The following is a 22,705-nucleotide window of genomic DNA, read 5'->3' as shown; positions in this document are numbered from 1 at the left end:
ACATCAAAATAAAATACAAGAAAAACATAAAGGCTCAGCAAAAACAAAATCAACAACAATTAAAAAGAAGAAAAGATATATATAAAGAAAAACTACCCTGCAAAAAAAAAGTTAAGTGGAAGAAAGAAACTGTCAACAACACACAAAAGCAGACATCAAAATGGCAGCACTAAACTCATAGCTACCCATAATTACGCTGAATTAAATGTACTAAATGCACCAATAAAGAGAAAGAGAGTGGCAGAATGGATTTAAAAAAACCTATGATCTGTCTATTTGCTGCCTACAAGAGACACACCTTAGATTTAAAGACACAAACTGAAACTGAAAAGATGGAAAAAAAATACCAAACAAACAACAATCAAAAAAGAGCAGGAGTGGCACTATTAATTTCTGACAAAAGACTTTAAAGTTAAATCCACCACAAAGGTTAAGGAAGGACACTATATGATGATTAAAGGGTCAATATACCAGGAGGATATAACCATATTAAATATTTATGCACCCAAAGATAGTGCTCCAAGATACATAAAACAAACAGTAACAGCATTGAAAAGCAGGTTACACAGCTCTACAGTAGTAGTAAGAAACTCGAACACACCACTTTCAGTGAAGGACAGAACACCCAGAAGGAAGCTCAGTAAAGACACAGAAGATCTAAATGCCATAATCAACGAACTTGACTTCATAGACGTATACAGAACATTCCACCCAACAGCAGCCAAGTACACTTTGTTTTCTAGTGCACATTGAACATTCTCTAGAATAGACCACATGTTAGATCATAAAGCAAGCCTTATCAGAATCCAAAACATTGGAATTTCACAAAGCATCTTCTCTGACCATAAGACCATAAAAGTAGAAATCAGTAACAGAAAAAGCAGGGAAAAGAAACCAAACACTTGGAAACTGAACAAGACTTTGCTCAAGAAGTACTGGGTTATAGAAGAAATTAAGGACAGAGTAAAGACATTCATAGAATGCATTGAGAATGAAAATACTTCCTATCAGAATCTTTGGGACACAGCAAAAGCAGTGCTTAGAGGTCAATTTATAGCAATAAATGCACACATACAAAAGGAATAAAGAGCCAAAATCAAAACATTAATCCTACAACTTAAATAGAGAGCAACAAAAGAAACCCTCAGGCACCACAAGAAAGCAAATAATAAAAATTAGAACAGAATTAAATGAAATAGAATAGAAAAATAATTGAAAGAGTTAACAAGATCAAAAGCTTATTCTTTGAAAAAATTAACAAAATTGATAAAACATTGGCCAAACTGACAAAAGAAAAATACGAGCGGAAGCAAATAACCTGAATAAGAAATGAGACAGTCGATATCACAACAGACCCAACTGAAATTAAAAGAATCATATCAAATTACTATGAAAAATTATACTCTAACAAATTTGAAAACCTCGAAGAAATGGACAAATTTCTAGAAACAGAATACCTACCCTAAGTAACACAAACAGAACAACTAAATAAACCCATAACAAAGGAGGGGATTGAAAAGGTAATTAAAAACTCTCAACACCAACAAAAAAAAGACCTGGCCCTGATGGCTTCACTGGAGAGTTCTACCAGACTTTCAGAGAAGAGTTAATACCACTACTACTAAAGGTATTTCAGAGCATGGAAAATGGTGTAATACTCCCAAACTCATTCTGTGAAGCCAGCATATCCTTGATACCAAAACTAGGTAAAGATACCACAAAAAATTACAGACCAATATCCCTCATGAACTTAGATGCAAAAATCCTCAACAAAATTCTAGCTGACAGAATTCAGCAACATATCAAAAAAATAATTCACCATGACCAAGTGGGATTCATACCAGGTATGCAGGAATGGTTCAACATTAGAAAAACAATGTAATCCATCACAAAAATAAAAGACAAGAACCACATGATCTGATCAATTGATGCAGAATGACATTTGACAAAGTCTAACCCCCGTTCCTGATATAAACTCTCAGCAAAATTGAAATAGAAGGGAAGTTCCTCCACATAATAAAGGACATTTATATACAAAACCAGCAGCCAACATCATCCTAAATGGGGAGAGTCTGAAAGTATTCCCCTTGAGAACGGGAACCAGACAGGGATGCCCTTTATCACCGCTCTTATTCAGCGTTGTGCTGGAGGTCCTAGCCAGAGCAGTTAGGCTAGAAAATGAAATAAAGGGCATCCAAATTGACAAGGAGAAAGTAAAAGTATATGTTTGTTGATAACATGATTTTATGCACAGAAAACCCTAAAGAATCCTCAAGAAAACTACTGAAACTAATAGAAGAGTTCAGCAATTTATTAGGATACAAGATATGCAAAAATCAGTTGGATTCCTCTGCACTAACAAAGAGAACGTCTAAGAGGAAATCACCAAATCAGTACCATTTACGGTAGCCCCCCAAAAGATAAAATACTTAGGAGTAAATCTAACCAGAGATGTAAAAGACCTATACAAAGAAAACCACAAGACCCTACTGTAAGAAACCAAAAGAGACCTACGTAAGTGGAAAAACATATCTTGCTCACAGATAGGAAGACTCAACATTGTGAAAATGTCTGTTCTACCCAGAGCGACCTATAGATACAACGCAATCCCGATCCGAATTCCAATGGCATTTTTTAATGAGGTGGAGAAACAAATCACTAACTTCATATGGAGAGGGAAAAGGCCCCGGATAAATAAAGCATTACTGAAAAGGAGGAACAAAGTGGGAGACTTCACACTGCCTGATTTTAGAACTCACCACAGTAGTCAAAACAGTCTGGTACTAGTACAACAACAGTTACATAGACCATTGGAACAGAATTGAGAATCCAGACATAAATTCATCTATATATGAGCAGCTGATATTTGACAAAAGCCCAAAGTCTGTTAAATGGGGCAAAGACGGTCTCTTTAACAGGTGGTGCTGGCATAACTGGATATCCATCTGCACAAAAATGAAACAAGACCCATACCTCACACTATGCACAAAAACAAACTCAAAATGGATCAAAGACCTAAATATAAAATCTAACACAATAAAGATCATGGAAGGAAAAATAGGGACAACCCTAGGAGCCCTAGTACATGGCATAAACAGTATACAGAATGTTATTACAAATTCACAAACACCGGAAGAGAAACTAGGTAACTGGGAGCTCCTAAAAATCAAATGTTTATGCTCATCCAGCGACTTCGCCAAAAGAGTAATGAGACTGCCTACAGACAGGAAAAAGTTTTTGACTATGGCAAATCCAGTCAGCATCTGATCTTTAAAATCTACATGATATTGCAAAAACTCAAGAACAAAAAGACAGCTGTATCAAAAAATGGGTAAAGTATATGAACAGGCACTTCACCAAAGAAGACATTCAGGCGGCTAACAGATGTATGAGGAAATGCTTATGATCATTAGCCATTAGAGAAATGCGAATCAAAACTACAGTGAGATACCATCTCACTCCAACAAGGCTGGCATTAATCAAAAAAAAAAATAAATTAATAAATTAATCTAAAATAATAAGTGTTGGAGAGGTTGTGGAGAGGCTGAAACATTTATACACTGCTGGTAGGAATGTAGAATGGTACAGCCACTTTGGAAATGGATTTGGCGCTTCCTTAACAATGTAGAAGTAGAACTACCATAAGATCCAGCAATCCCACTCTTTGGAATATATCCTAGAGAAATAAGAGCCTTCACATGAACAGATATATGCACACTCATGTCATTGCGGCACTGTTTACAGTAGCAAAAAAATGGAACAACCGAGGTGCCCATCAACAGATGAATGGATAAATTATGGTATTTCATGTAATAGGATACTAGGCAACGATTAAGAACAATGATGAATCTGTGAAAGATCTTATAATATGAAGGAATCTGGAAGTTGTTAGGCTGAGTGAAATTAGTTGCAGAAGGACAAATAACTGAGACTACTATTTTCAAAACTCAAGGAAAAGTTTAAACACTGAAGAAGATATTCTTTGATGGTTATGAGGGTGGGGAGGTTGGGAGAGGGGTATTCACTAACAATAAATAGTAGACAAGAACTATTTTAGGTGAAGGGAAAGACAACACACAATACAGGAGAGGTCAGCACAACTAGACTAAACCAAAAGCAAGAAAGTTTCCTAAATAAACCGAAGGCTTTGAAGGCCAGGCTGGCAGGGGCGGGATCTGGGGACAATGGTTTCAGGGGACATCTAGGTCAACTGGCATAAGAAAATGTATTAAAAGATTCTGCATCCCACTTTGGTGAGTGGTGTCAGGGGTCTTAGAAGCTAGCAAGTGGCCACCTAAGATGCATCATTTGTTCTCAACCCACTGGAGCGATGGAGAATGAAGAACACCAAAGACACAAGGTCTGTATGAGCCCAAGAGACAGTGCCACATAAACCAGAGACTACATCATTCTGAGACCAAAAGAGCTAGATGATGCCTGGCTACCATGAATGACTGCCCTAATAGGGAACACAACAGAGAATCCCTGATGGAGCAGAACACTGGGATGCAGACCTCAAATTCTCATAAAAAGACCAGACTTAATGGTCTGACTGAGATAAGAGGGACCCTGGAGGTGATGGCCTCAGGACCTTGTTTTAGCCTAAGACAGGAACCATTCCCAAAGCCAACCCTTCAGACAGGGATTAGACTGGACTATAATACAGAATATGATACTGGTGAGGAGTGAGCTTCTTGGCTCAAGTAGACGCATGAGACTGTGTGGGCAGCACCTGTCTGGAGGTGAGAAGGCAGAGGGGGACAGGAGCTGGTTGAAGGGACACAGGTGATACAGGGTAGAGAGGAGGAGTATGCTGTGTCATTTGGGAGAGAGCAGATAGGCGTACACAGCAAGGTGTATATAAGTTTCTGTATGAGAGAGTGACTTAATTTGTCAATTTTCACTTAAAGCACAATTTAAAAAAATGTGATTCCATTAGGATAAATGCACAGAGATTGCATGTTTTGCCCAAGGTGATGATTAGGCATTGGACTTAGAATTTGGGACTTAAGAGGTTATCTTTTGTAATCCTTTTTCAACTCCTTTCATTTCTGCTTTTTAACATTCATGTCATTTTGCCTCTGCCTTTTGTCTTTGTCAGCTTTTAACTCATCTGTTGAAACTACCTAGGATCCTCGTAGTTTCTTCTACTTAAACCTCTGTTTGTATTATTCCTCATTTTTTTTTTTAGTGCTGTAGGTTTGTATCAGTGCAGGGCTTCTCAGACTTGTCCAGGTGGCAGAGAACCCAAACATCATGGTCTTTGTTAGGAAATGCCACGAATCAGTTAGCATTGAGACTTGCTGTTGTCAGGTACATCTTTGTAACCTATCATCAGAACTTGTCTAGATTCATGAGGGATAAGAATCGGGATCAGCACGAAGCTGGTTCCTGTGAGGTGGTCTGTCAGACATACCTCGACTCTCCAACTTTTCCACCATTTCTGACACCAGCTATTCCCCTGCATGGCACACTCTACTTCTCTGCTGAGCTTAATAATTTGTTGCAGTGTCCACACAGAACTCACAGACCATACTCACAGCTCTGTGGTTCACTAGGGAAGTAACAGGCTACAGTTCGGGATTAGGATCAACTTGGAAGTACCAGGAACAACTCAGGATCAGGAAGCACATATTCAAGGTTTGGAAGGCTCTCTCGAGCTCTCCCTACTTCAGTGCAGGACAGCTTTCAAGTAGGACAACTTTCTCAGTTGGTCTCAGCCATACTATTAGGCCTCTCAGCTGTGTAAACAAGCAGGCACTTCTAGGAGGTGAGAGCAGTGTAGATGGGGGGCCAGATTGTGAAGGACCTTGTGAGCCACTGTAAGGCCTTTGGATTTGTTGTGGGCAAAATGGAAGACTGGTTCAGGGTTTTGAGCAGAGAGCACACGTTCTGACTTCCCCTTTAAGAAGGTCAAGCTGGGTGCTGTGTGGAGAACAGGCAGGAGAGGAACTCCTGGAGGAGCAAGAAGAGCTGTGTTAGGAGGCTGTGACAGCCATCTAGCTGAAAAGTGAGAGTGCTTCAGACCAAGGTGGTCCTTGTGTAGTGGTGAGACGTGCAAACTTTCTAGATGAGAGAGGAGGCAAGGATGGCTCTAAGATTTTTTTTCAGAGTAAACTGGAAGAATGGTGTTGCTATCAACTGTGATAACAAAGGTCTTATGGTGAAGTGGGGTTTTGGTGGGGGAAAGAGCAAGAGGTTATTTTTGGGTATGTTAAATTTTGAAATGTCTATTAGACATTCAGGAAACCCTGGTGGCATAGTGGTTAAGTGCCACGGCTGCTAACCAAAGGGTCGGCAGTTTGAATATGCCAGGCGCTCCTTGGAAACTCTACAGCGCAGTTCTACTCTGTCCTATAGGGTCGCTATGAGTTGGAATCGACTCCATGGCACTGGGTTTGGTTTTTTATTAGACATGTCCAGTAGAAGTTGAATTTGTCAGACTGGAGTGCAGAAGAGAAGCTTGGGCTGGAGATAGCAATTTGAGAATTGCCAGCATAGATGTAAAGCTCTGAAATTGGGTGAAGGGAGATAGAAGGAGAAGAAGACAACCGAAAGAGTTTTGGGGCATTCCAACATTAGGAGGTCGGGGCGGAGAGAACCAGTAAAACAAACGGAAGGAGCACCAGGTAAGGCAGGAGGAGAACAGAGTGGAGGCCTTGAAGGGAATAGAGCGTATGAAGGATGGGAAATCAGATGTGTCAAATGCTGCTAAAGGAGTACTGAGAATTGACCGTTGGATTTAGCCACGTGGAGGGCATTGATGACCTTGATAACAGCGTTGGTGGAGTAGTGGGGGCAACGGTTTCGTTGGAATGTGTTTGGGAGAGAGTGAGAGCAGATGAACTGGAGTGTGGACAACTCTCTTGCATAGTGATACAAAGGCTTCAAAGGAACAGGGTAGACAGTGTGGTCATGACTTGTTTTATAATTCAAGAACTAACAATGTTTATAGGCTGGTGGGTGTGACCCACTGGAGTGATGGAGGCAAGGGAGGGAGACTTGCTGGAGCAGTGTTTTCCAGGAGTCAGGAGGAGTGGGCACTAGTACACTGTTTATCTCTGAGTGATAAGTGAGGGTGGGCAGAGTTGTAGGGTGCAATGCACAGGGAGCCTGTGGAAGATGTCTGACTGGTCACTTTTAGGACGTAGAGTCACCAGCTGAGAGGGAAGGTGGGGAGGAGTTGGTGGAGGCCTGAGAAGAGAGGAATTTATTGGTTTCTTCTTGGTCCCTTGAGGCTTAAGTCTTAGTAGAGGCAGGTGTAGCACATGGCTGACACTTCATTGTAGCAGTGAAATTTTACCAATTGACTTATATTCATTGATGGGTTTTTCTGTGTCTTGGGTTCCAGGGATGTGAATACCACCATCATGGAGCTCCTGATCATGGTGTATGCCTGTAAGACCTCTTGTGCCAAAAGCATCACCGGCGTGATTCCCTACTTCCCTTACAGCAAGCAGTGCAAGATGAGAAAGAGAGGCTCCATTGTCTCCAAGTTGTTGGCTTCGATGATGTGCAAAGCTGGTAGGAGTGGCAGATATTTGAAAAGTATTTGGGGGCCTGGGAGTTTTATTTTAGAAACGTTAAAGCATTGTCTTAATTAAAATGCTGAGCAGAGTAAAAATACTGATGCAGCTTTTAAACACAGCATGTAATGAGGAAACAGTGCAGAGAAATCTCTCCTGTCCCCAGTTCCCCAAAACACAAAGAAAATGAGAATGCCTTATTTCTCTCTTAAATTTTTTATTTAAAAAACTTATATTTAAGTGATTAGTTATGATCATGTTAAAGTCATTTTGAAAGGAGAAGACGTCATCATGAACCCTACCACGCTAACACAGCAACTTTTTATTTTAGCTTTCCCTTAGGTTAAAAAAATATATATATATATTTTTTTTTTACCCAGGACAAATAGGCGTATTTCGTAAACCATGTGTGTTATTTTGTGTTATGCATTTTCCCCTTGTTTCTGAATAGCCTTCTTAGTTGTTAGCATGCGTGCTTGTGTGTGCATGGGTGTATTTTTGTGCATTTGTGTGATTAAAGAAGGCATATATCAATAGTTGGACAGAGCAAAGAAGGCTAAAAGAATAAAAAGGCCCTGTATCATTGCATTTTAACACAGACACTGTAGAATACATTTTCTTAATGCAGTATGCCAGAGAAAGCAAAAACAAAGTTTGAAAAGCCCAAACCGTGGCAACCGAGAAAGTATGCCCACATTGCAAACTGTGGCAGGTTAAGGGAGTAAGGTGGCTCTCCAAGGCTTTTGGAAAGGCTTTGCCCATGTCTTTTTGACTTGCTCCTGGGCCACCAGGCTCGCTTTCCTGCTCTTTTGGACAGGTTTTGCCTTTTAAAATTTTTCGTATTGAACTTTTCTGGTGATCATTTCAAATGTCCTCTAAAGAGGCAGTGGGGGTGAGGCTTTGCATTTTTTCCACTTTCTAGGCCAGTGTCCTAAAAAAATAAAAACCCTGTGCCGTCAGTTTGTCTTAATATCTTAGGAGTGGGCCTTGCCGTGGCTTATTAAGGAGATGCGATCAGGTCTACTAGAATTATCAGAGACGTTTCTTCATTACCGTTGTCTTTGATACTTCAAGATTTTAAATTGATATGAAAATCATGCATTTTGTCATAGTACTAAAAAATCTGAGAAATAAGGGTGATGAATTTTTTTGACGAAAGAGTAATCCTTTCATAGTAATTTATTGTGTTTAGTATTTTATTTTATGTGGTACTGCACTTTTTTTTTTTTTAAACTTCATCCAGTACAGTGGTTATTAAACTATATACTTGTGTCTACTTTATTTTCAAAGGTCTGACTCATCTCATTACTATGGATTTACACCAGAAGGAAATTCAGGGGTTCTTCAATATTCCTGTTGATAATTTAAGAGCATCTCCCTTCTTGTTACAGTACATTCAAGAAGAGGTGAGGTAGCTCAAAACTTTTTTATTTTAACAATCTGTCTAAAGTTGAAAGGTGCCTTTCTGTTTCCTTGGACTGTCCCTAAAGGCTTAAAACTTGATGTTTTCTGCTCGAAGTACTGTTGTACTTTATAATCGTAATTCAGTGTATTTTTAAATTCTTAATCTGCAATTTATTATTATGCTAAGTTTTTAAAATTGCTTTTTCTTCTTTTGGACCTTAGGTGCCTAGAATTGGATTAGTCATGATCCTTCGCTTATGACAAATACTCCTCGTTATTGGTCCTGTGTGGTCCTGACTTTCTTTTATCTATCCATCTAGCCACCCTGTCTCTGTATTTACCCATTTATAGTAGTTAGCACCATGAGCCAACAACAAGAAAGCCAGAAACCTCATCGTGACTTCCATCTATCACGTGGTCCTTTCTCTCCCACCCCCCCCGCCTCTCCCCACCTGACAGAACCAGCATCCTGAAAGTTGTCATCTTTCCCTGTTTCTTTTCATGTAGTTTGATCTCATCTGTATATGGTATTCAGAATTACATATATACATACGTATAATTTTTATTTTTAACTTTATAAAAAAGAATCAAACTGTGTGTAACCTATTTTTCACTTGCTGTGACATTACTAAGATTCGTCTGTACTGTTGTACATCACAGTTCATCCACTGAGTGCTGAGACATGTCACAGTTTTCATCCTTCCCCACATGGGTTATTTCTGTGTAATCGTGCTTCCGTGGACACTCTGGCCTGTGTCTCCTGTGGTACATACACAAGTATATCTTGGTTATTTACTTGACTGGACGTGCTAAGTTGTATGGTTTTATTTTTCCCATACATGTACACCAATTTACATTCTTACCAGCAGTATATCAGAAACCTGTGACCTGTGGGTCCATATATGCCTCAGACTTTTGTTGTCAGATTTTTTACATTCCTGCCGGCTAAATGGCTATAAAAGGGTTTTTCATTGTGGTTTTGATGAATGTATCTCTGATGACTAGTGAAGTTGAACATCTGTTCATGTGTGTTAACTCTTCTGTGAGTAGGTGGTTTATGCCTTTTGTCTAGTCTTCAGTGGTTTTGTTTTTGTGTTTCTTACTGGTTTGTAGGCATTCTTTTTAAAATTCTTTATTCAAATTTGTTGGTATTAATTTCTCCGGTATCTGTAACTTGTCTTTTAGCTTTCTTTTGGGAGTCTTGATAAGCAGACATATTTAATTTTTTTTTATTGTGGTTAGAAAAATATGTATATAAAAAACATTTACCACTTCAGCCTTTTTTACGTGTACACTTCAGTGATAGTAATACGTCCATGTGTTATGCAACTATCACCACTATCCGGTTCAGTCGGGTTTGAACCCCTGCCAAGAATTTGCATTTCTGCCACCAGATATGCTGAGTCAGAATGTACATTTTAATAAGATCCCCTGGTGATTTTTATGTGTAACTTCCTGGAAACTTGTTAGAAATGCAAATTCTCAGCAGGGAACTTGTTAGAAATACAGATTCGCAGCAGGGATTTGAGCAGGAACGAATTGGTTTGAAGTCCTGCTTTCAATTCTTTTGGATACATCCTAGGAGTAGAATTCCTGAATCATATGCTGATTCTATGTGTAACTTTTTGAGAAATCTCGAAACTGTTTTCCACAGTGGCTGCACCATTTTACAGTCCCCCCACAGTGGATGAGGATTCCAGTTTCTTCACATCATTGACAACACCTGTGTTCCTTCTTTTTCTTTTTAAAGCGTAGCCATCTTAGTGAGGATGAAGTGACACATCACTGTGACTTTGACTGCATCTCCCTAATGACCAGTGACACATCAAGCATCTTTTCGTGGGCTTGTTGACCATTTGTGTGTTTTTTTTTTTTTTTTGGTGAAATGTCTCTTCAGGTCCTTTGCGTATTTTTTGATTGAATTGTCTTTTTGTTGTTAAGTTGCAGGAGTTCTTTATATAATCTGGATATTATTAAACCCTTATCAGATGTATGGCTCCTCGGTGATTTCTGTCTTGATTGGACACTAGGTTGTAATTTCTATTGAAGTATGCCATGTTGAAAATCTTTGTACTTGCCTTTCTAAGAACTTGTGCGAGCCTTTTTCTGAGATACAGGCTAGGAAGTAGAATTGCTTGATGAAGAGTATCTGCATTTTTAATATTTTAATAAAAAAAAACTGAAAATATTTTAATAGATAATGCGAAATTGCTTTCTGAAGGAATTGTATTAATTTATGCTGCCACTAGCAGTACACGTGGTAGTACGTCTACCCCCATGTCCTTACTAATACTTAATATTATTATCAACATTAATTTTTTTTTGCCAATTTAATGGATAAAACAATAGTACATCATTTGAATTTTCAATTTCCTGATTTCTAGTGAAATTGAACATCTTTTCATGTGTTTTTTTTTTTTTTGCTTTTTTGGGGGGGCAAAATTTTGCTAACCTAAAATAGAGCTTTATCTTCTTGCTTGTGGTTCTGGAACTTCGCCTGATATGTCTGGGTGGATCCTTTTTCTGTTCAACTATATTCTCACGGGGTCCTCTTCATTCTCTGGGAAATTTTTTTCTGTCATTTTCCCCTTCTGTTCCTTTCATTCTTTTCTTTGGAAACTGTTAGATTTTAGATATTTTGGATTTAGTCTCTCTATTATTTAACTTTTTAAATTAAAAAAAAATTTCGAGTTTTGAATTCTTATATATTGCATTCTGGGAAGAATCTTTGACTTGATCTCCCAGATTTGTTCTTAAGTTGTGTCCATTCTGATATCCCACCAGCCTTGAGTTTCTTATTTGGACCACAGTAGCTACCACCTCTTAGATTCCTTCTTCACTCTTTTTTGTAACAGCATGTTCTTTATGTACAAGATGTCCTGTTTTAACCCCTAAGATGTGATAGGCTTGTTTCTATTAAAGAGTTCTGTCTTTTAAAGTCTCCTTTTATTTATCTTACTGACTCTTGTTTCCTTGGATGTTGTTTCTTCTCTTGCTGGGTTTGGTGCTTCTCTTCAGTTGTATTGATTTTTCAAAGTATGTAAACCAGTTTAGAAAGACTTCCAGCAAAAATAATGAAAGTGTGCAAATGAAAATATATTTTGCTACCTTATTCCCTGAATATCGTTGTTATTGTGTGCCGTCGAGTCACTTCTGACTCCTAGTGACTCTATGTGACAAAGTCAATCTGGCGTACTTTTAAGAAGAAAAAGCAGTGGGAATTTATTTGAATGAAACAGTATGATTTTAATGAAATGGTTAAATTTCAAGAACATAATTTCAAAATATTGACAAGAAGGAATTGAAAACAACCACCCACTGCTCAGCTACAAATTAGTTCTCTCTCCTAAGCTCTCAGAAGTCAGAAGTCAGTACTGTATATGTCTTTGATTACTGTCATAACTAGCACAGATTATATCAAAGTTTCAACAATAAAAGACTCCAAAGCTAGCTGATATTTTAGTTGTTTTGTTAAGGGCTTTTAATATCTTTATGAAATAAGCTCTGGACTTATTGTCCTTTAACAAGTAGATTTCTTCAACGTGTTGTGACTGAGATGCGTTAAATAGTCATTTGTTTGGACCGTATTAATTTGGAATTTGGCAGTGAACTTGGATTCTGGTTGTTGGGTGGATATCATCCCGGCTCTCTGAAAATTATATGTAATTGGGATTTTTGAGACTTCCTGTTGACTTCTAGAAACTTCTTTATGCCACATTTTCAGTATGTACTGGTATATATATATAAGCTAATCACCAATTAGGCCGACTTTTTTCTTAAAAGAAGTCTGTGAGGCTCACACCTTAGTAATATTTTTTCTTAGGTACAAGTTTCTACATTTTCCAAAAGAGAAATATACTTTGAACTTTTTCTCTTCCTGAGGACATTTTGGAAAACATGCAAGTAACTGGATGACATTTTTTAGTCCGTTGAGGTATTCGTTTTTATTGCATGCCAGGTGTTGGTGGGAAGAGCCTCTTAGCGCCGTGGCAGTAACCTCTGACCTCTTGTTTGCCACAGATCCCGGATTACAGGAATGCAGTGATTGTGGCCAAGTCTCCAGCCTCAGCCAAGAGGTAGGTAGGAGCTCATGACCTCTCCTTGGGTCTGCATCCAAGAATCGGATCCCTGGCTGAGTACCAGGCCATCTAGATGTTTCCTCGGTATCCTTTTAGTTTTCTTTCATGGACTGCATATTTTAAAAGACTTGTTCCACCAACTCCATATATTAAGTAATGATTTATTTTCTGCTTTTTCTTCTTTTCTTTTTCAATTCCAGCCTATGATTGCTGGCCATTTTTCTTGCTCAAAACCATGTAGGCCTGGGGAATCCCAGGTAAGGAAATACTGGTTTAGTGCTTTCCTCACTCTTAGGTTGGGGACCCTTGTTGTTGGTCTTCAAATCTGGCATTTAAAATACCAGTGAATATACTTTGTACTTGTTTACTGCCTTTTGTTCAGAGATCTCAGTAATTTATTAACAGAATAGTATTTAGCTAAGAGGATGCTTTTTTGCATGTGTTAAACATTTGTATGTGTGAAACAAAACCAAAGCACCCTAAGGCCTGTATTGGGCAGCCTTGAGAGAGTCTGTAGAGCTAGTTGTGTGTATCCTGGTGTAACTGGTTAGTCAGTAATATAATACTTTAAATTGCATTTTGGCTGAGAGGATTTCATATTCCAATGTTTTGTGGAGAAGCCATTATACTGGAGCGGGAAAGAACAAAATCAAATGTAAGAGTAAAGGCTTTTTCCTAAAAAGGCCCTTTAAAAATGAAAGTGAGTGAAGCCCTTTGCTGACTGGATCACCGCTGAGTCCTGTATAATGAAGAAAAACAAATGGCACCCCTATATTGGGCCCAGAGGCTGAGAACAGAGCACAGTAAGCCATTGATTTCAAAATCACTACAAAAAACTAGCTTTACATTGTACACTAAAAAGAAGTTAGTTTACTAAATAAAATAGGTTGACATTTGTGATAAAAGCCCCAATGTGCATTCCCTGAGTAAGCCTCACAGTGTGGCCCAGCTGGCCACGCGCCTCCAGAAGCTCAGCATCTGGGGTTCCACACGGTCAGTTTGATCTTGCTTTAGTAGACCTTGGCTCATTTTGGAACATTGAACATTTCAAACAGCTTTTCAAAACTTTGTTCAAAGGCTGAACTAATTTTAATTTAGTGGAGTATTAATTTCTGCATACTTGAGTAATTTATACATATGTATATGTGATATACATTCCTTTTAGTGCAGCATTTTTTGTTTCTGCCTCTGTCTCTCTGCTCATCTTCTCCCTTCCCTCCCTGTTCCTGTCATACGTGTTAATGACCTGTTATGATCTCTGCCTTGTTTTCTTACTTTCCTTTTTTTTTCTCATTGTGTTTTAGGTGAAAGTTTACAGAGCAAATTAGTTTCTCGTTAAACAGTTAATACACTATTGTTTTGTGACTTTGATTGCCAACCCCGCGGTGTGTCAGCAGTCTCATCTTCTTGACCTTGGGTTCCCCATTCTCATTCATTCAGTTTTCTGTCCCCTCCTGCCTTTCTGTCCTTGCCTGTGGGCTGATGTGCCCATTTAGTCTCATTTTGTTTTATGGACCTGTCTAATCTTGGCTGAAGGGTCAACTTCAGGAGTGACTTCAGTACTGCGTTAAAAGGGAATCTGGGGGTCATACTCTTAAGGTTTCTCCAGTCTGTGTCAGACCAGTAAGTCTGGTCTTTTTTTTTGTGAGTTTGAGTTTTGTTCTGCATTTTTCTCCCACTCTGTCCAGGACCCTTTATTGTGATCCCTATCAGAGCAGTTGGTGGTGGTAGCTGTACTGTCTAGTTGTGCTGGGCTCAGTCTGGTGGAGGCTGTGGTAGTTATGGTCCATTAGTCCTTTGGACTAATCTTTCCCTTGTGTCTTTGGTTTTCTTCATTCTCCCTTGCTCCAAATGGGGTGGAAACCAAGGGTTTTTGGGTAACAGGTAAAAGACTATTGACTTCATCTACTCCCCTCCCTTGTAACCATCAAAGATTGTTTCTTTCTGTGTGTAAACGTTTTCATGAGTTTTTGTAAGAGTGGTTTCATACAGTATTTGTCCTTTTGTGATTGACTTATTTCACTCAGCATGATGACCTCCAGATTCTTCCACGTCGTGAGATGTTTCGGAGAGTCGTCATTACTCTTCATCGTTGCATGGTATTCCATTGTGTGTATATACCGTAGTTTATCCATTCTTCTGTTGATGGGCACTTAGGTTGTTACCATCTGTTTGCTATTGTGAACAATGCTGCAGTGAACATGGGTGTGCATATTATTCATGTGACGGCTCTTATTTCTCTAGGATATATTCCTAGGAGTGGGATTGCTAGATCATATGGTATTTCTGTTTCTGGCTTTTTAAGGAAGTACCATATCATTTTCTAGAATGGTTGTACCATTTTGCATTCCCACCAACAGTGCATAAGACTCCCAATCTCCCTGTGGCCTCTACAACATCTGTAATTTTCTCTTTTCTTGCTTCCTATCAGTAACGTTGGGGAGAGACGGTATCTCACTGTAGTTTTGATTTGTATTTCTCTGATGGCTAGCAATTACGGTCGTTTCCTCATGTGTCTGTTAGCAACCTGAATGTCTTCTTTGGTAAATTGTCTTTTCATAGCCTTTGCCCATTTTTTAATTGGATTATTGTCTTTTAGTTGTAGAGGTGTTAGATTTTCCTGTAGATTTTAGAGATTAGACCTTTGTGAGATATCTCACAGCCAAAATTTTTTTCCCAGTCTGTAGGTTCTCTTTTTACTCTTTTGGTGAAGTCTTTTTCTGAGCATAAGCGTTTAGTCTTTAGAAGATCTCAGTTATCTAGTTTATCTTCTGGTGTTTTTGTGTATTGTTAGTAAGGGTTTGTATCCTATTTTATATCGTATTTAGGACTCCTGGCATTGACCCTATTTTTCCTTCCATGATTCTTATAGTTTTGGGGTTTATATTTAGGTCTTTAATTCATTTTGAATTCGTTTTTGTGTATGGTGTGAGGTATGGGTCCTGTTTCATTTTTTTTGCAGATGGACATCCAGTTTTGCCAGCACTATCTAAAAAAACTGCCTTTTCCCCATTTAATGGACTTTGGACCTTTGTCAAAAATCAGGTGACAGTAGGTGGATGGATTTACATCTGCGTTCTCAGTTCTGTTCCCATTGGTCAGTGTGTCTGTCATTGTACCAGTACCTGGCTGTTTTGACTACCATAGGTGTAGAGTAGGTTCCAAGGTCAGGTAGTGCGAGTCCTACTTTGTTCTTCTTCGATGATGACTTATTTATCTGGGTCTGCCCTATTTACTGCATGCTTATGCAGCCATATACAAATATATATTTGTATACACACATGTAGGGTGTTTGGCCATTATTTTACAAAAATAGCATACTATAAATAGTTTTCTGAGTCTTGCTTTTCTCACCCAGTAGTACCTTGTAGCAGCCCCCCCACCCCCATTCCAGTTGGTATGACCCTAGTTCATGAATTTTTAATGGCTACAGAGGAGTGTACAGTGGGGTTGTGTGAATTATTCAGCCGTTTCTCCCCTGATGGGCATCTGTTCTGTGCCAGGTTTTGCACTGTAAACAACGCTACGTGTATGTATGTCTCTTGATGTGTCTTTATTTCTGTGGGATACGTTACCCACAGTGTGATTGCTGGATCAAAGAGTAGAAATGTTTTTAATTTTAACAGATACTGCCTGATCTCTTTCTGGAAAGGCTGTGGTACTTTCATTCTCACCAGCAGTTTTTGAAAGGTTTGTTTCTCATAGTCCTTCAGGCAAAGGGATGCTAGAGTGTTTAAATTTTCCTGTTGTTGGAAGTAAAGTGATGTAGGAGTTAGATCTTTTTTTTTTTTTATTTTAAATTTTATTTTGGTAAAATATAACAAAACATTTGCCATTACAACCATTTTTATGTGTATAATTCAGTGACATTAATTACAGTCACCATGTTGTACAGCAGTTGCCACTCTCCACTTCCAGATTTTCTCATCACCCTTATGGGAAACTAAGTGCCCCTTAAGCAGTATTCCCCCTTGGCTCCCAGCCCCAGCCCCAGCCCCCGCCCCCGGCCCCCGGCCCCCGGCCCCCGGCCCCCGGCCCCCGGCCCCCGCCCCCTGCCCCCCGCCCGTCCCCGCGCCCCCGCTAACCATGAATAAACTTTGGTCTTTGATCATTTATCTATTCTAGATAGTTCATGTAAGTGGAATCATACAGTATTTGCTCTTTTGTGTCTGACTTACTTCATTCAGCATAATATTTTTAAGGTTCATGCATGTCATAGCGTGTATCAGGTTTTTTTTGTGTGTATAATGTTTTATTGTGTTTTTGGTGAAAGTTTACACAGTAATTTAGGTTCGCATCTGACAGTTTCTGCACAAATTGTTCATTGACATTACGGTAAAACCTGCAGAAGCTGGAACCTGTGTAAGACAGGAACCTGTCAGAGAAGGAAAACACAAATATTTTCCAGTAAACCAAGTGATAGAAAAGTGGTAAGACTGCACCGTGTCAAAGGTCAAAACTTGCAAGACCTGGAAAAACAAGGCAGTCCTGTAGAATTCTGGCTTTCACAGGTTTCACTGTAGTTACGTTTTTCATAATGTGTCAGCATTTTCTTTAATTCCGTTTTTATTGTTCTGTTTCTAGTACTACAGTTTCCTTGTCCTCTTATTTTCTCATTTTTGCTTTAGCTTAATTGTTAACTTTTTGATCTCATATAGATGGTGTTTTTTTTTTTCCCCCCATAATAGCTGATTTTCTGAAGGAGGTTGCCAGGCTTTTCTTCTGAGGGAGGCATTTGATCTGCTGACCTTTTTTTTTTTTTATTGTACTTGAGGTGAAAGTTTACAGCTCAAGTTAATTTCTCATACAAAAATTTATACATACATTGTTATGTGGCATTAGTTGCTCATATAGATGGTGTTTTAATGAAGCACTGTACTCACAGTAATAACCTTTATTTTGTGTACCAATCTGTTATTTCATTAAAAGGTGACTTCAGGATAGTTGCAGTTCAAGGTTTAAAGAGTATCTCAGGGCAGTAATCTCAGGGAGAGAACTTTTAAGAACTTGGGTTCTGCTCTGTGTTTTTCTCCCGTTCTGTTGTCGGAGTCTATCTGTTGTGGCACCCTGATCAGAATGGTTGGTAGCAGTAGCCAGGCACGTCTAGTTCCTCTGGTCTCCAGGTAGGTGAGGCGGTGGTGGCTCATGTAGGCTGTTAGCCTTAGTATGTTTCTAGGAGTGGAATCGCTGGGTCATATCGTAATCCTGTGCTTAACTTTTTAAAGAACTGTCAAATTGAAGCAGCGACACCAGTTTTACATTTGGATAAGCAGTGGATGAGGGTTCCAGTTTCTCCACATTCTCCCCTACCCTTGTTAGTTTCTGTTTTTCTGATAATAGCCGTCCTAGTGGGTATGAAGAGGTATCTAACTCGAGGATTTGATTTGCATTTCCTTGAAGACTAATGACCTTGAGCATCTTTTCATGTACTTATAGGCTTATTGCTGAACCCGCAATTCTATTCCATTGATCTATACATCTATCTTTATGCTACCACCAAACCGTTACAGTTGTTTTAGCTGTTCTGGGCTCCTTGCAGTTCTGTATGAATTTGAGGATCAGCTTTTCCACTTCTTCCAAGACGGCTGTTGGAATTTTGATAGGGATTGTGTTCAAGCTGTAGATTGTTTTGCATTGTATCACAACAATATTAAATATTCTAATTCGTGAACATGGGATGTCTTTCCTTGTATTTAAATCTTCTTTACTTTTTTTCAGCAGTGTTTTTAGTTTCAGTCTGTAAGTCTTTCAGCTGCCTGGTTAGATTTATTCCTAGATATTTTATTCTTTTAGATGTTATTGTAAATGGAATTTTTTTTTTATGTTTTAATTTCCTTCTCAGATCCTTCATTGCCGATGTAACACAACTGATTTTTGTGTGTTGATCTTGTACCTGCCACTTTGCTGAGTCCTCTTATTAGCTCTAGTTGCGTTCTTGTGGATTCTGTGTTTTTTTTTTTTTTTCCTCTAGTTGTATATATAGGCTCATGTCATATGTGAATAGAAATAGTTTTACTTCTTTCTTTCCAGTTTGTATGCCTTTTATGTACTTTTCTTGGCTAATTGCTTTGGCTAGAAGTTCTGTTCCAGTGTCAAACAGCAGAGAAGAAAGTGAGTGTCCTTGTCTTGTTCCTGATGTTGGAGTGAAGCTTTCAGTCTTTCACCATTGAATACGATGTTAGCTGTGGGTTTTTGGTTAATGCTCTTTATCATGTTGAGAAAGTTTATTTCTACTCCTAGTTTGCTAAGTGTTTTTATCATGAAAAGGTGTTGAGTTTTGTCACGTGCTTTTTTGAGTCTGTTGAGATGTTCTTGGTGTTTTTTTTTCCTGTCGTCTATTAATAGGATGTCTTACATTGATTTTCTTACGGTGAACTACTGTTGCTTTTCTGGGATAAATCACAGTTGATCATGGTGTATAATCCTTTTTATGTGCTGTTGGATTCATTTTGCAAGCATTTTATTACAAGGATTTTTAGTTTATTTTATTGCAAGGATTTTTATGTTTAAATAGGAGATACTGGCCTGTAGTTTTCTTCTCTTGTAGTATCTTTGTCTGGCTTTGGCACCAGGGTAATGCTGGCCTCACGAAATATGTTAAAAAGTGCTCCCTCCTCTTCTTCTTTTTTTTTTTAAAGAAAAGTTTGAGTAGGAGTAGTATTGAATTTTAAGTATTTGGCAGAATTTGCCAATGACACCATTTGGTCCTTGACTTCTTTGTTGGGAGATTTTTGATTACTGATTCAATTTCTTTATTTTAGATCTGTTTGGATTTTCTGTTTCCTCTTGAGTCAGTTTTGGTAATTTGTGTGTTTCTACTTTTTTTTACCTAGGAGTAGAATTTGAGTTCTGTTCCATGTTTTTCTCCCACCTGTCAGGATCTGTCTGTTGTGGCCATTTCATCTAGATTATGTAGTTTGTGGGTAATTGTTCATAGTATTCTCTTATAATCATTTTAATTTCTGTAAGGTTGATAGAAAGTCCGTGGGTGACACAAATGGTTTGTGCTCGACTACTAGCGTAAAGGTTGGCAATTTGAACCCAGCCAGGGCACCACAGAAGAAAAGGGTAGCGATCTACTTCTGTAAAGATTACAGCCATAGAAACCCTATAGAGCAATTCTGCTGTAACACGTGGGGTTGCTATGAGTTGCAGTTGACTTGATGGTAATGAGTTTGGTTATCCTTTTTTTTTTAGGTCGGTAGTCACATCCCCATTTTCATTTCTGAATGGTTATTTATGTCTTCTCTCTTTTTGTCTTGGTAATTCTAGCTAAAGACATGTCAATCAATTTTGGTGATGTTTTCAAAGAACCAATTTTTGGTATCATTGATTTTCTCTGTTGTTTTCCTTTTCTCTATTTTGTTTATCTCTTCTCTAAGCTTTATTATTTCCTTCCTTCTATCTTTGGACTGCATTTGCTCTTTTCTAGTTAAGGTCCGAAGATAGTTTACAGCTATACGTTTACCTTTGAGCACTGCTTTTGCTGCATCCCATAAGTTTTCATATGTTGCGTTTTCCTTTTCATTTGTCTTAGTGTGTTTTCTAATTTCCCTTGTGATTTCTTCTTTGATTCGTTGCTTGTTTAAGAGTGTGTTGTTTAATTTCCACGTATTTGAATTTTCCAGTTTTCCTGTTGTCGTTAGGTGCCATCAAGTCGGTTCCAACTCATAGCGAGCGACCCTTTGTACAACAGGATGAAACATGGTCAGGTCCTGTGCTATCCTCGCAGTCGTTGCTATGTTTGAGCTTATTGTTGTAGCCACTGTGTCAGTCTGTCTCATTGAGGGTGTCCTTCTCCAGGGACTGCTGTCTCCTGATAACATGTCCAAAGTGAGATGAAGTCTCACCATCCTCGCTTCTAAGGAGCATTCTGACTGTACTTCTTCCAAGACAGATTTGTACATTGTTCTGGCAGTCCATGGTATATTCAATATTCTTTGCCAACACCATAATTCGAATGCATCAACTCTTCTTCAGTCTTCCATATTCATTGTCCAGCTTTCGCATGCATATGAGGTGATTGAAAATACCATGGCATGGGTCAGGCGCACCTTAGTCTTTAAAGTGACATCTTTGTGTTTTAACACTTTATTTAAAGAGGTCTTTTGTTGCTGATTTGTCCACTGAAGTGCATCATTTGATTTCTTGACTGCTGCTTCCGTGGGTGTTGATCATGGATCCAAGTAGAGTGAAATCTTTGACAACTTCATTTTTTCCATTTATTATGATGTTGCTCACTGGCCCAGTTGTGAGGATTTTTGTTTTTTCATATTGAATTGTAATCCATACCTGACAGCTGTAGTCTTTGATCTTCATCAGTGTTTCAGGTCCTCTTCACTTTTGGCAAGAAAGGTTGTGAGGGGCGCATTTTCCAGTAGTATATCAGTGTTCCACTACTACCCATAGGTTTTTCACTAGCTAATTTTTTTTTTGAAAGTACATCACCGTATCTTTTTTCCTAGTCTGTCTTAGTCTGAAAGTTCTGCTGAAACCTGTCCACCATGGGTGACCTTGCTGGTATTTGAAATACCAGTGGCATAGTTTTAGCATCAGAGCAACTCACAAGCCACCACAGTATGACAAACTGACAGACAAGTGGTGGCCAGTTTTCCTACTGTTACTGATTTCCAATTTCATTTGATTGTGGTCAGAGAAGATATTTTTTATGATTCCAATCCTAAAATTTTTTGATAGTTGTTTTATGACCTAACATATGGTCTGTCCTAGAGACCGTTCCATGTGCGCTTGAAAAAAACGTGTAATCTGCAGTGTTCTTGTTATGCCAGTGTTCAGGATCACCAACAGAAGACACAAGTCACACACCAGCAATGCATGGAACAATGATTCACTCACATAGAGAAGAGACAGAACAAGGTCAGCTTTAGTTGTGGGCGCCGGTCTCCCATGGCCAGCAAGTCGCCTCCCGTGGCCCGTGCAGGGCAGGTGTTATGCTTGCACCCCTCTTGTGCTGCAAGTGAGAGAAACCCCATTTCGTCCCCACTGTGAATAGACTTAGAAGTTGGATTGGCCAGGTACCATGCAGTGCCTGTGGAGGACAGAGAAAGTTGCTGTGTACCTAGAATAGGGAGGGAGGCTTCCCTGATATGGAGAAGTAACTGAGAGAGAGATACCCAATTCCCAGCCTCTCTTATCAGAGAATGTTCCGGTCCCAAGGCCTCTGCCTAGGCAGCTTGGTTGGGAGACACTGAGGTGGTGGCAGACCATCCTACCAACAGTTGTGTTAGGTCTTAGGTCTAGTTTTATAACATTGTTTAAGTCTTCTTTTTCTTTATTGGTTTTCTGTCAAAATGTTCTATCTATTTGAAAGTGAGGTGTTGAAGTCAACATCTATTATTAGAGAATTATTATTTTTCTCTTCAACTCTATCAATGTTTGCTTCATATTATTTTGGAACTCTGTTGTTTTGGTGCATGTGTGTTTATAATTTTTTTTATCTTGAGACATTGAACCTTTTATCACCATGTAATATCCTTGCTTGTCTGCTTTGATAATTTTTAACTTAAAATCTATTTTGTCTGACATTAGTATAGCCGCTAGGTCTTTTTTTGGTTACTATTTGCATGGAATATCTTTTTCTATCCCTTCACTTTTTTTTTTTTGGTCTTAGGGTCTTGTGAGTGTCTTGTAAGCAGCATATACTTGGATCATATCTTTCTTTTAATGCAGTCTGCC

General features: G+C 38.8%; 1 protein-coding gene across 7 annotated transcripts in view; it reads left to right on the top strand.

The window, feature by feature from the left end:
* The window catches only part of PRPSAP2 (phosphoribosyl pyrophosphate synthetase associated protein 2), a 70,575-nt gene that overhangs the window by 14,293 nt on the left and 33,577 nt on the right, over positions 1-22,705 (top strand). For all 7 annotated transcript variants that reach the window (XM_064279371.1, XM_064279372.1, XM_064279370.1 and 4 more), the window contains 3 exons: positions 7,352-7,524; positions 8,817-8,932; positions 12,951-13,006. In XM_064279371.1, the coding sequence (XP_064135441.1) occupies positions 7,352-7,524; positions 8,817-8,932; positions 12,951-13,006 (345 nt within the window). The remainder of the gene's footprint in view (positions 1-7,351; positions 7,525-8,816; positions 8,933-12,950; positions 13,007-22,705) is intronic.

The sequence above is a fragment of the Loxodonta africana genome, chromosome 2 (assembly GCF_030014295.1).
Source record: "Loxodonta africana isolate mLoxAfr1 chromosome 2, mLoxAfr1.hap2, whole genome shotgun sequence".
NCBI classification, from domain to species: domain Eukaryota; kingdom Metazoa; phylum Chordata; class Mammalia; order Proboscidea; family Elephantidae; genus Loxodonta; species Loxodonta africana.
The sequence above is the reverse complement of the archived record's forward strand: the minus strand, read 5'-3'. Positions and strand labels throughout refer to the sequence as shown.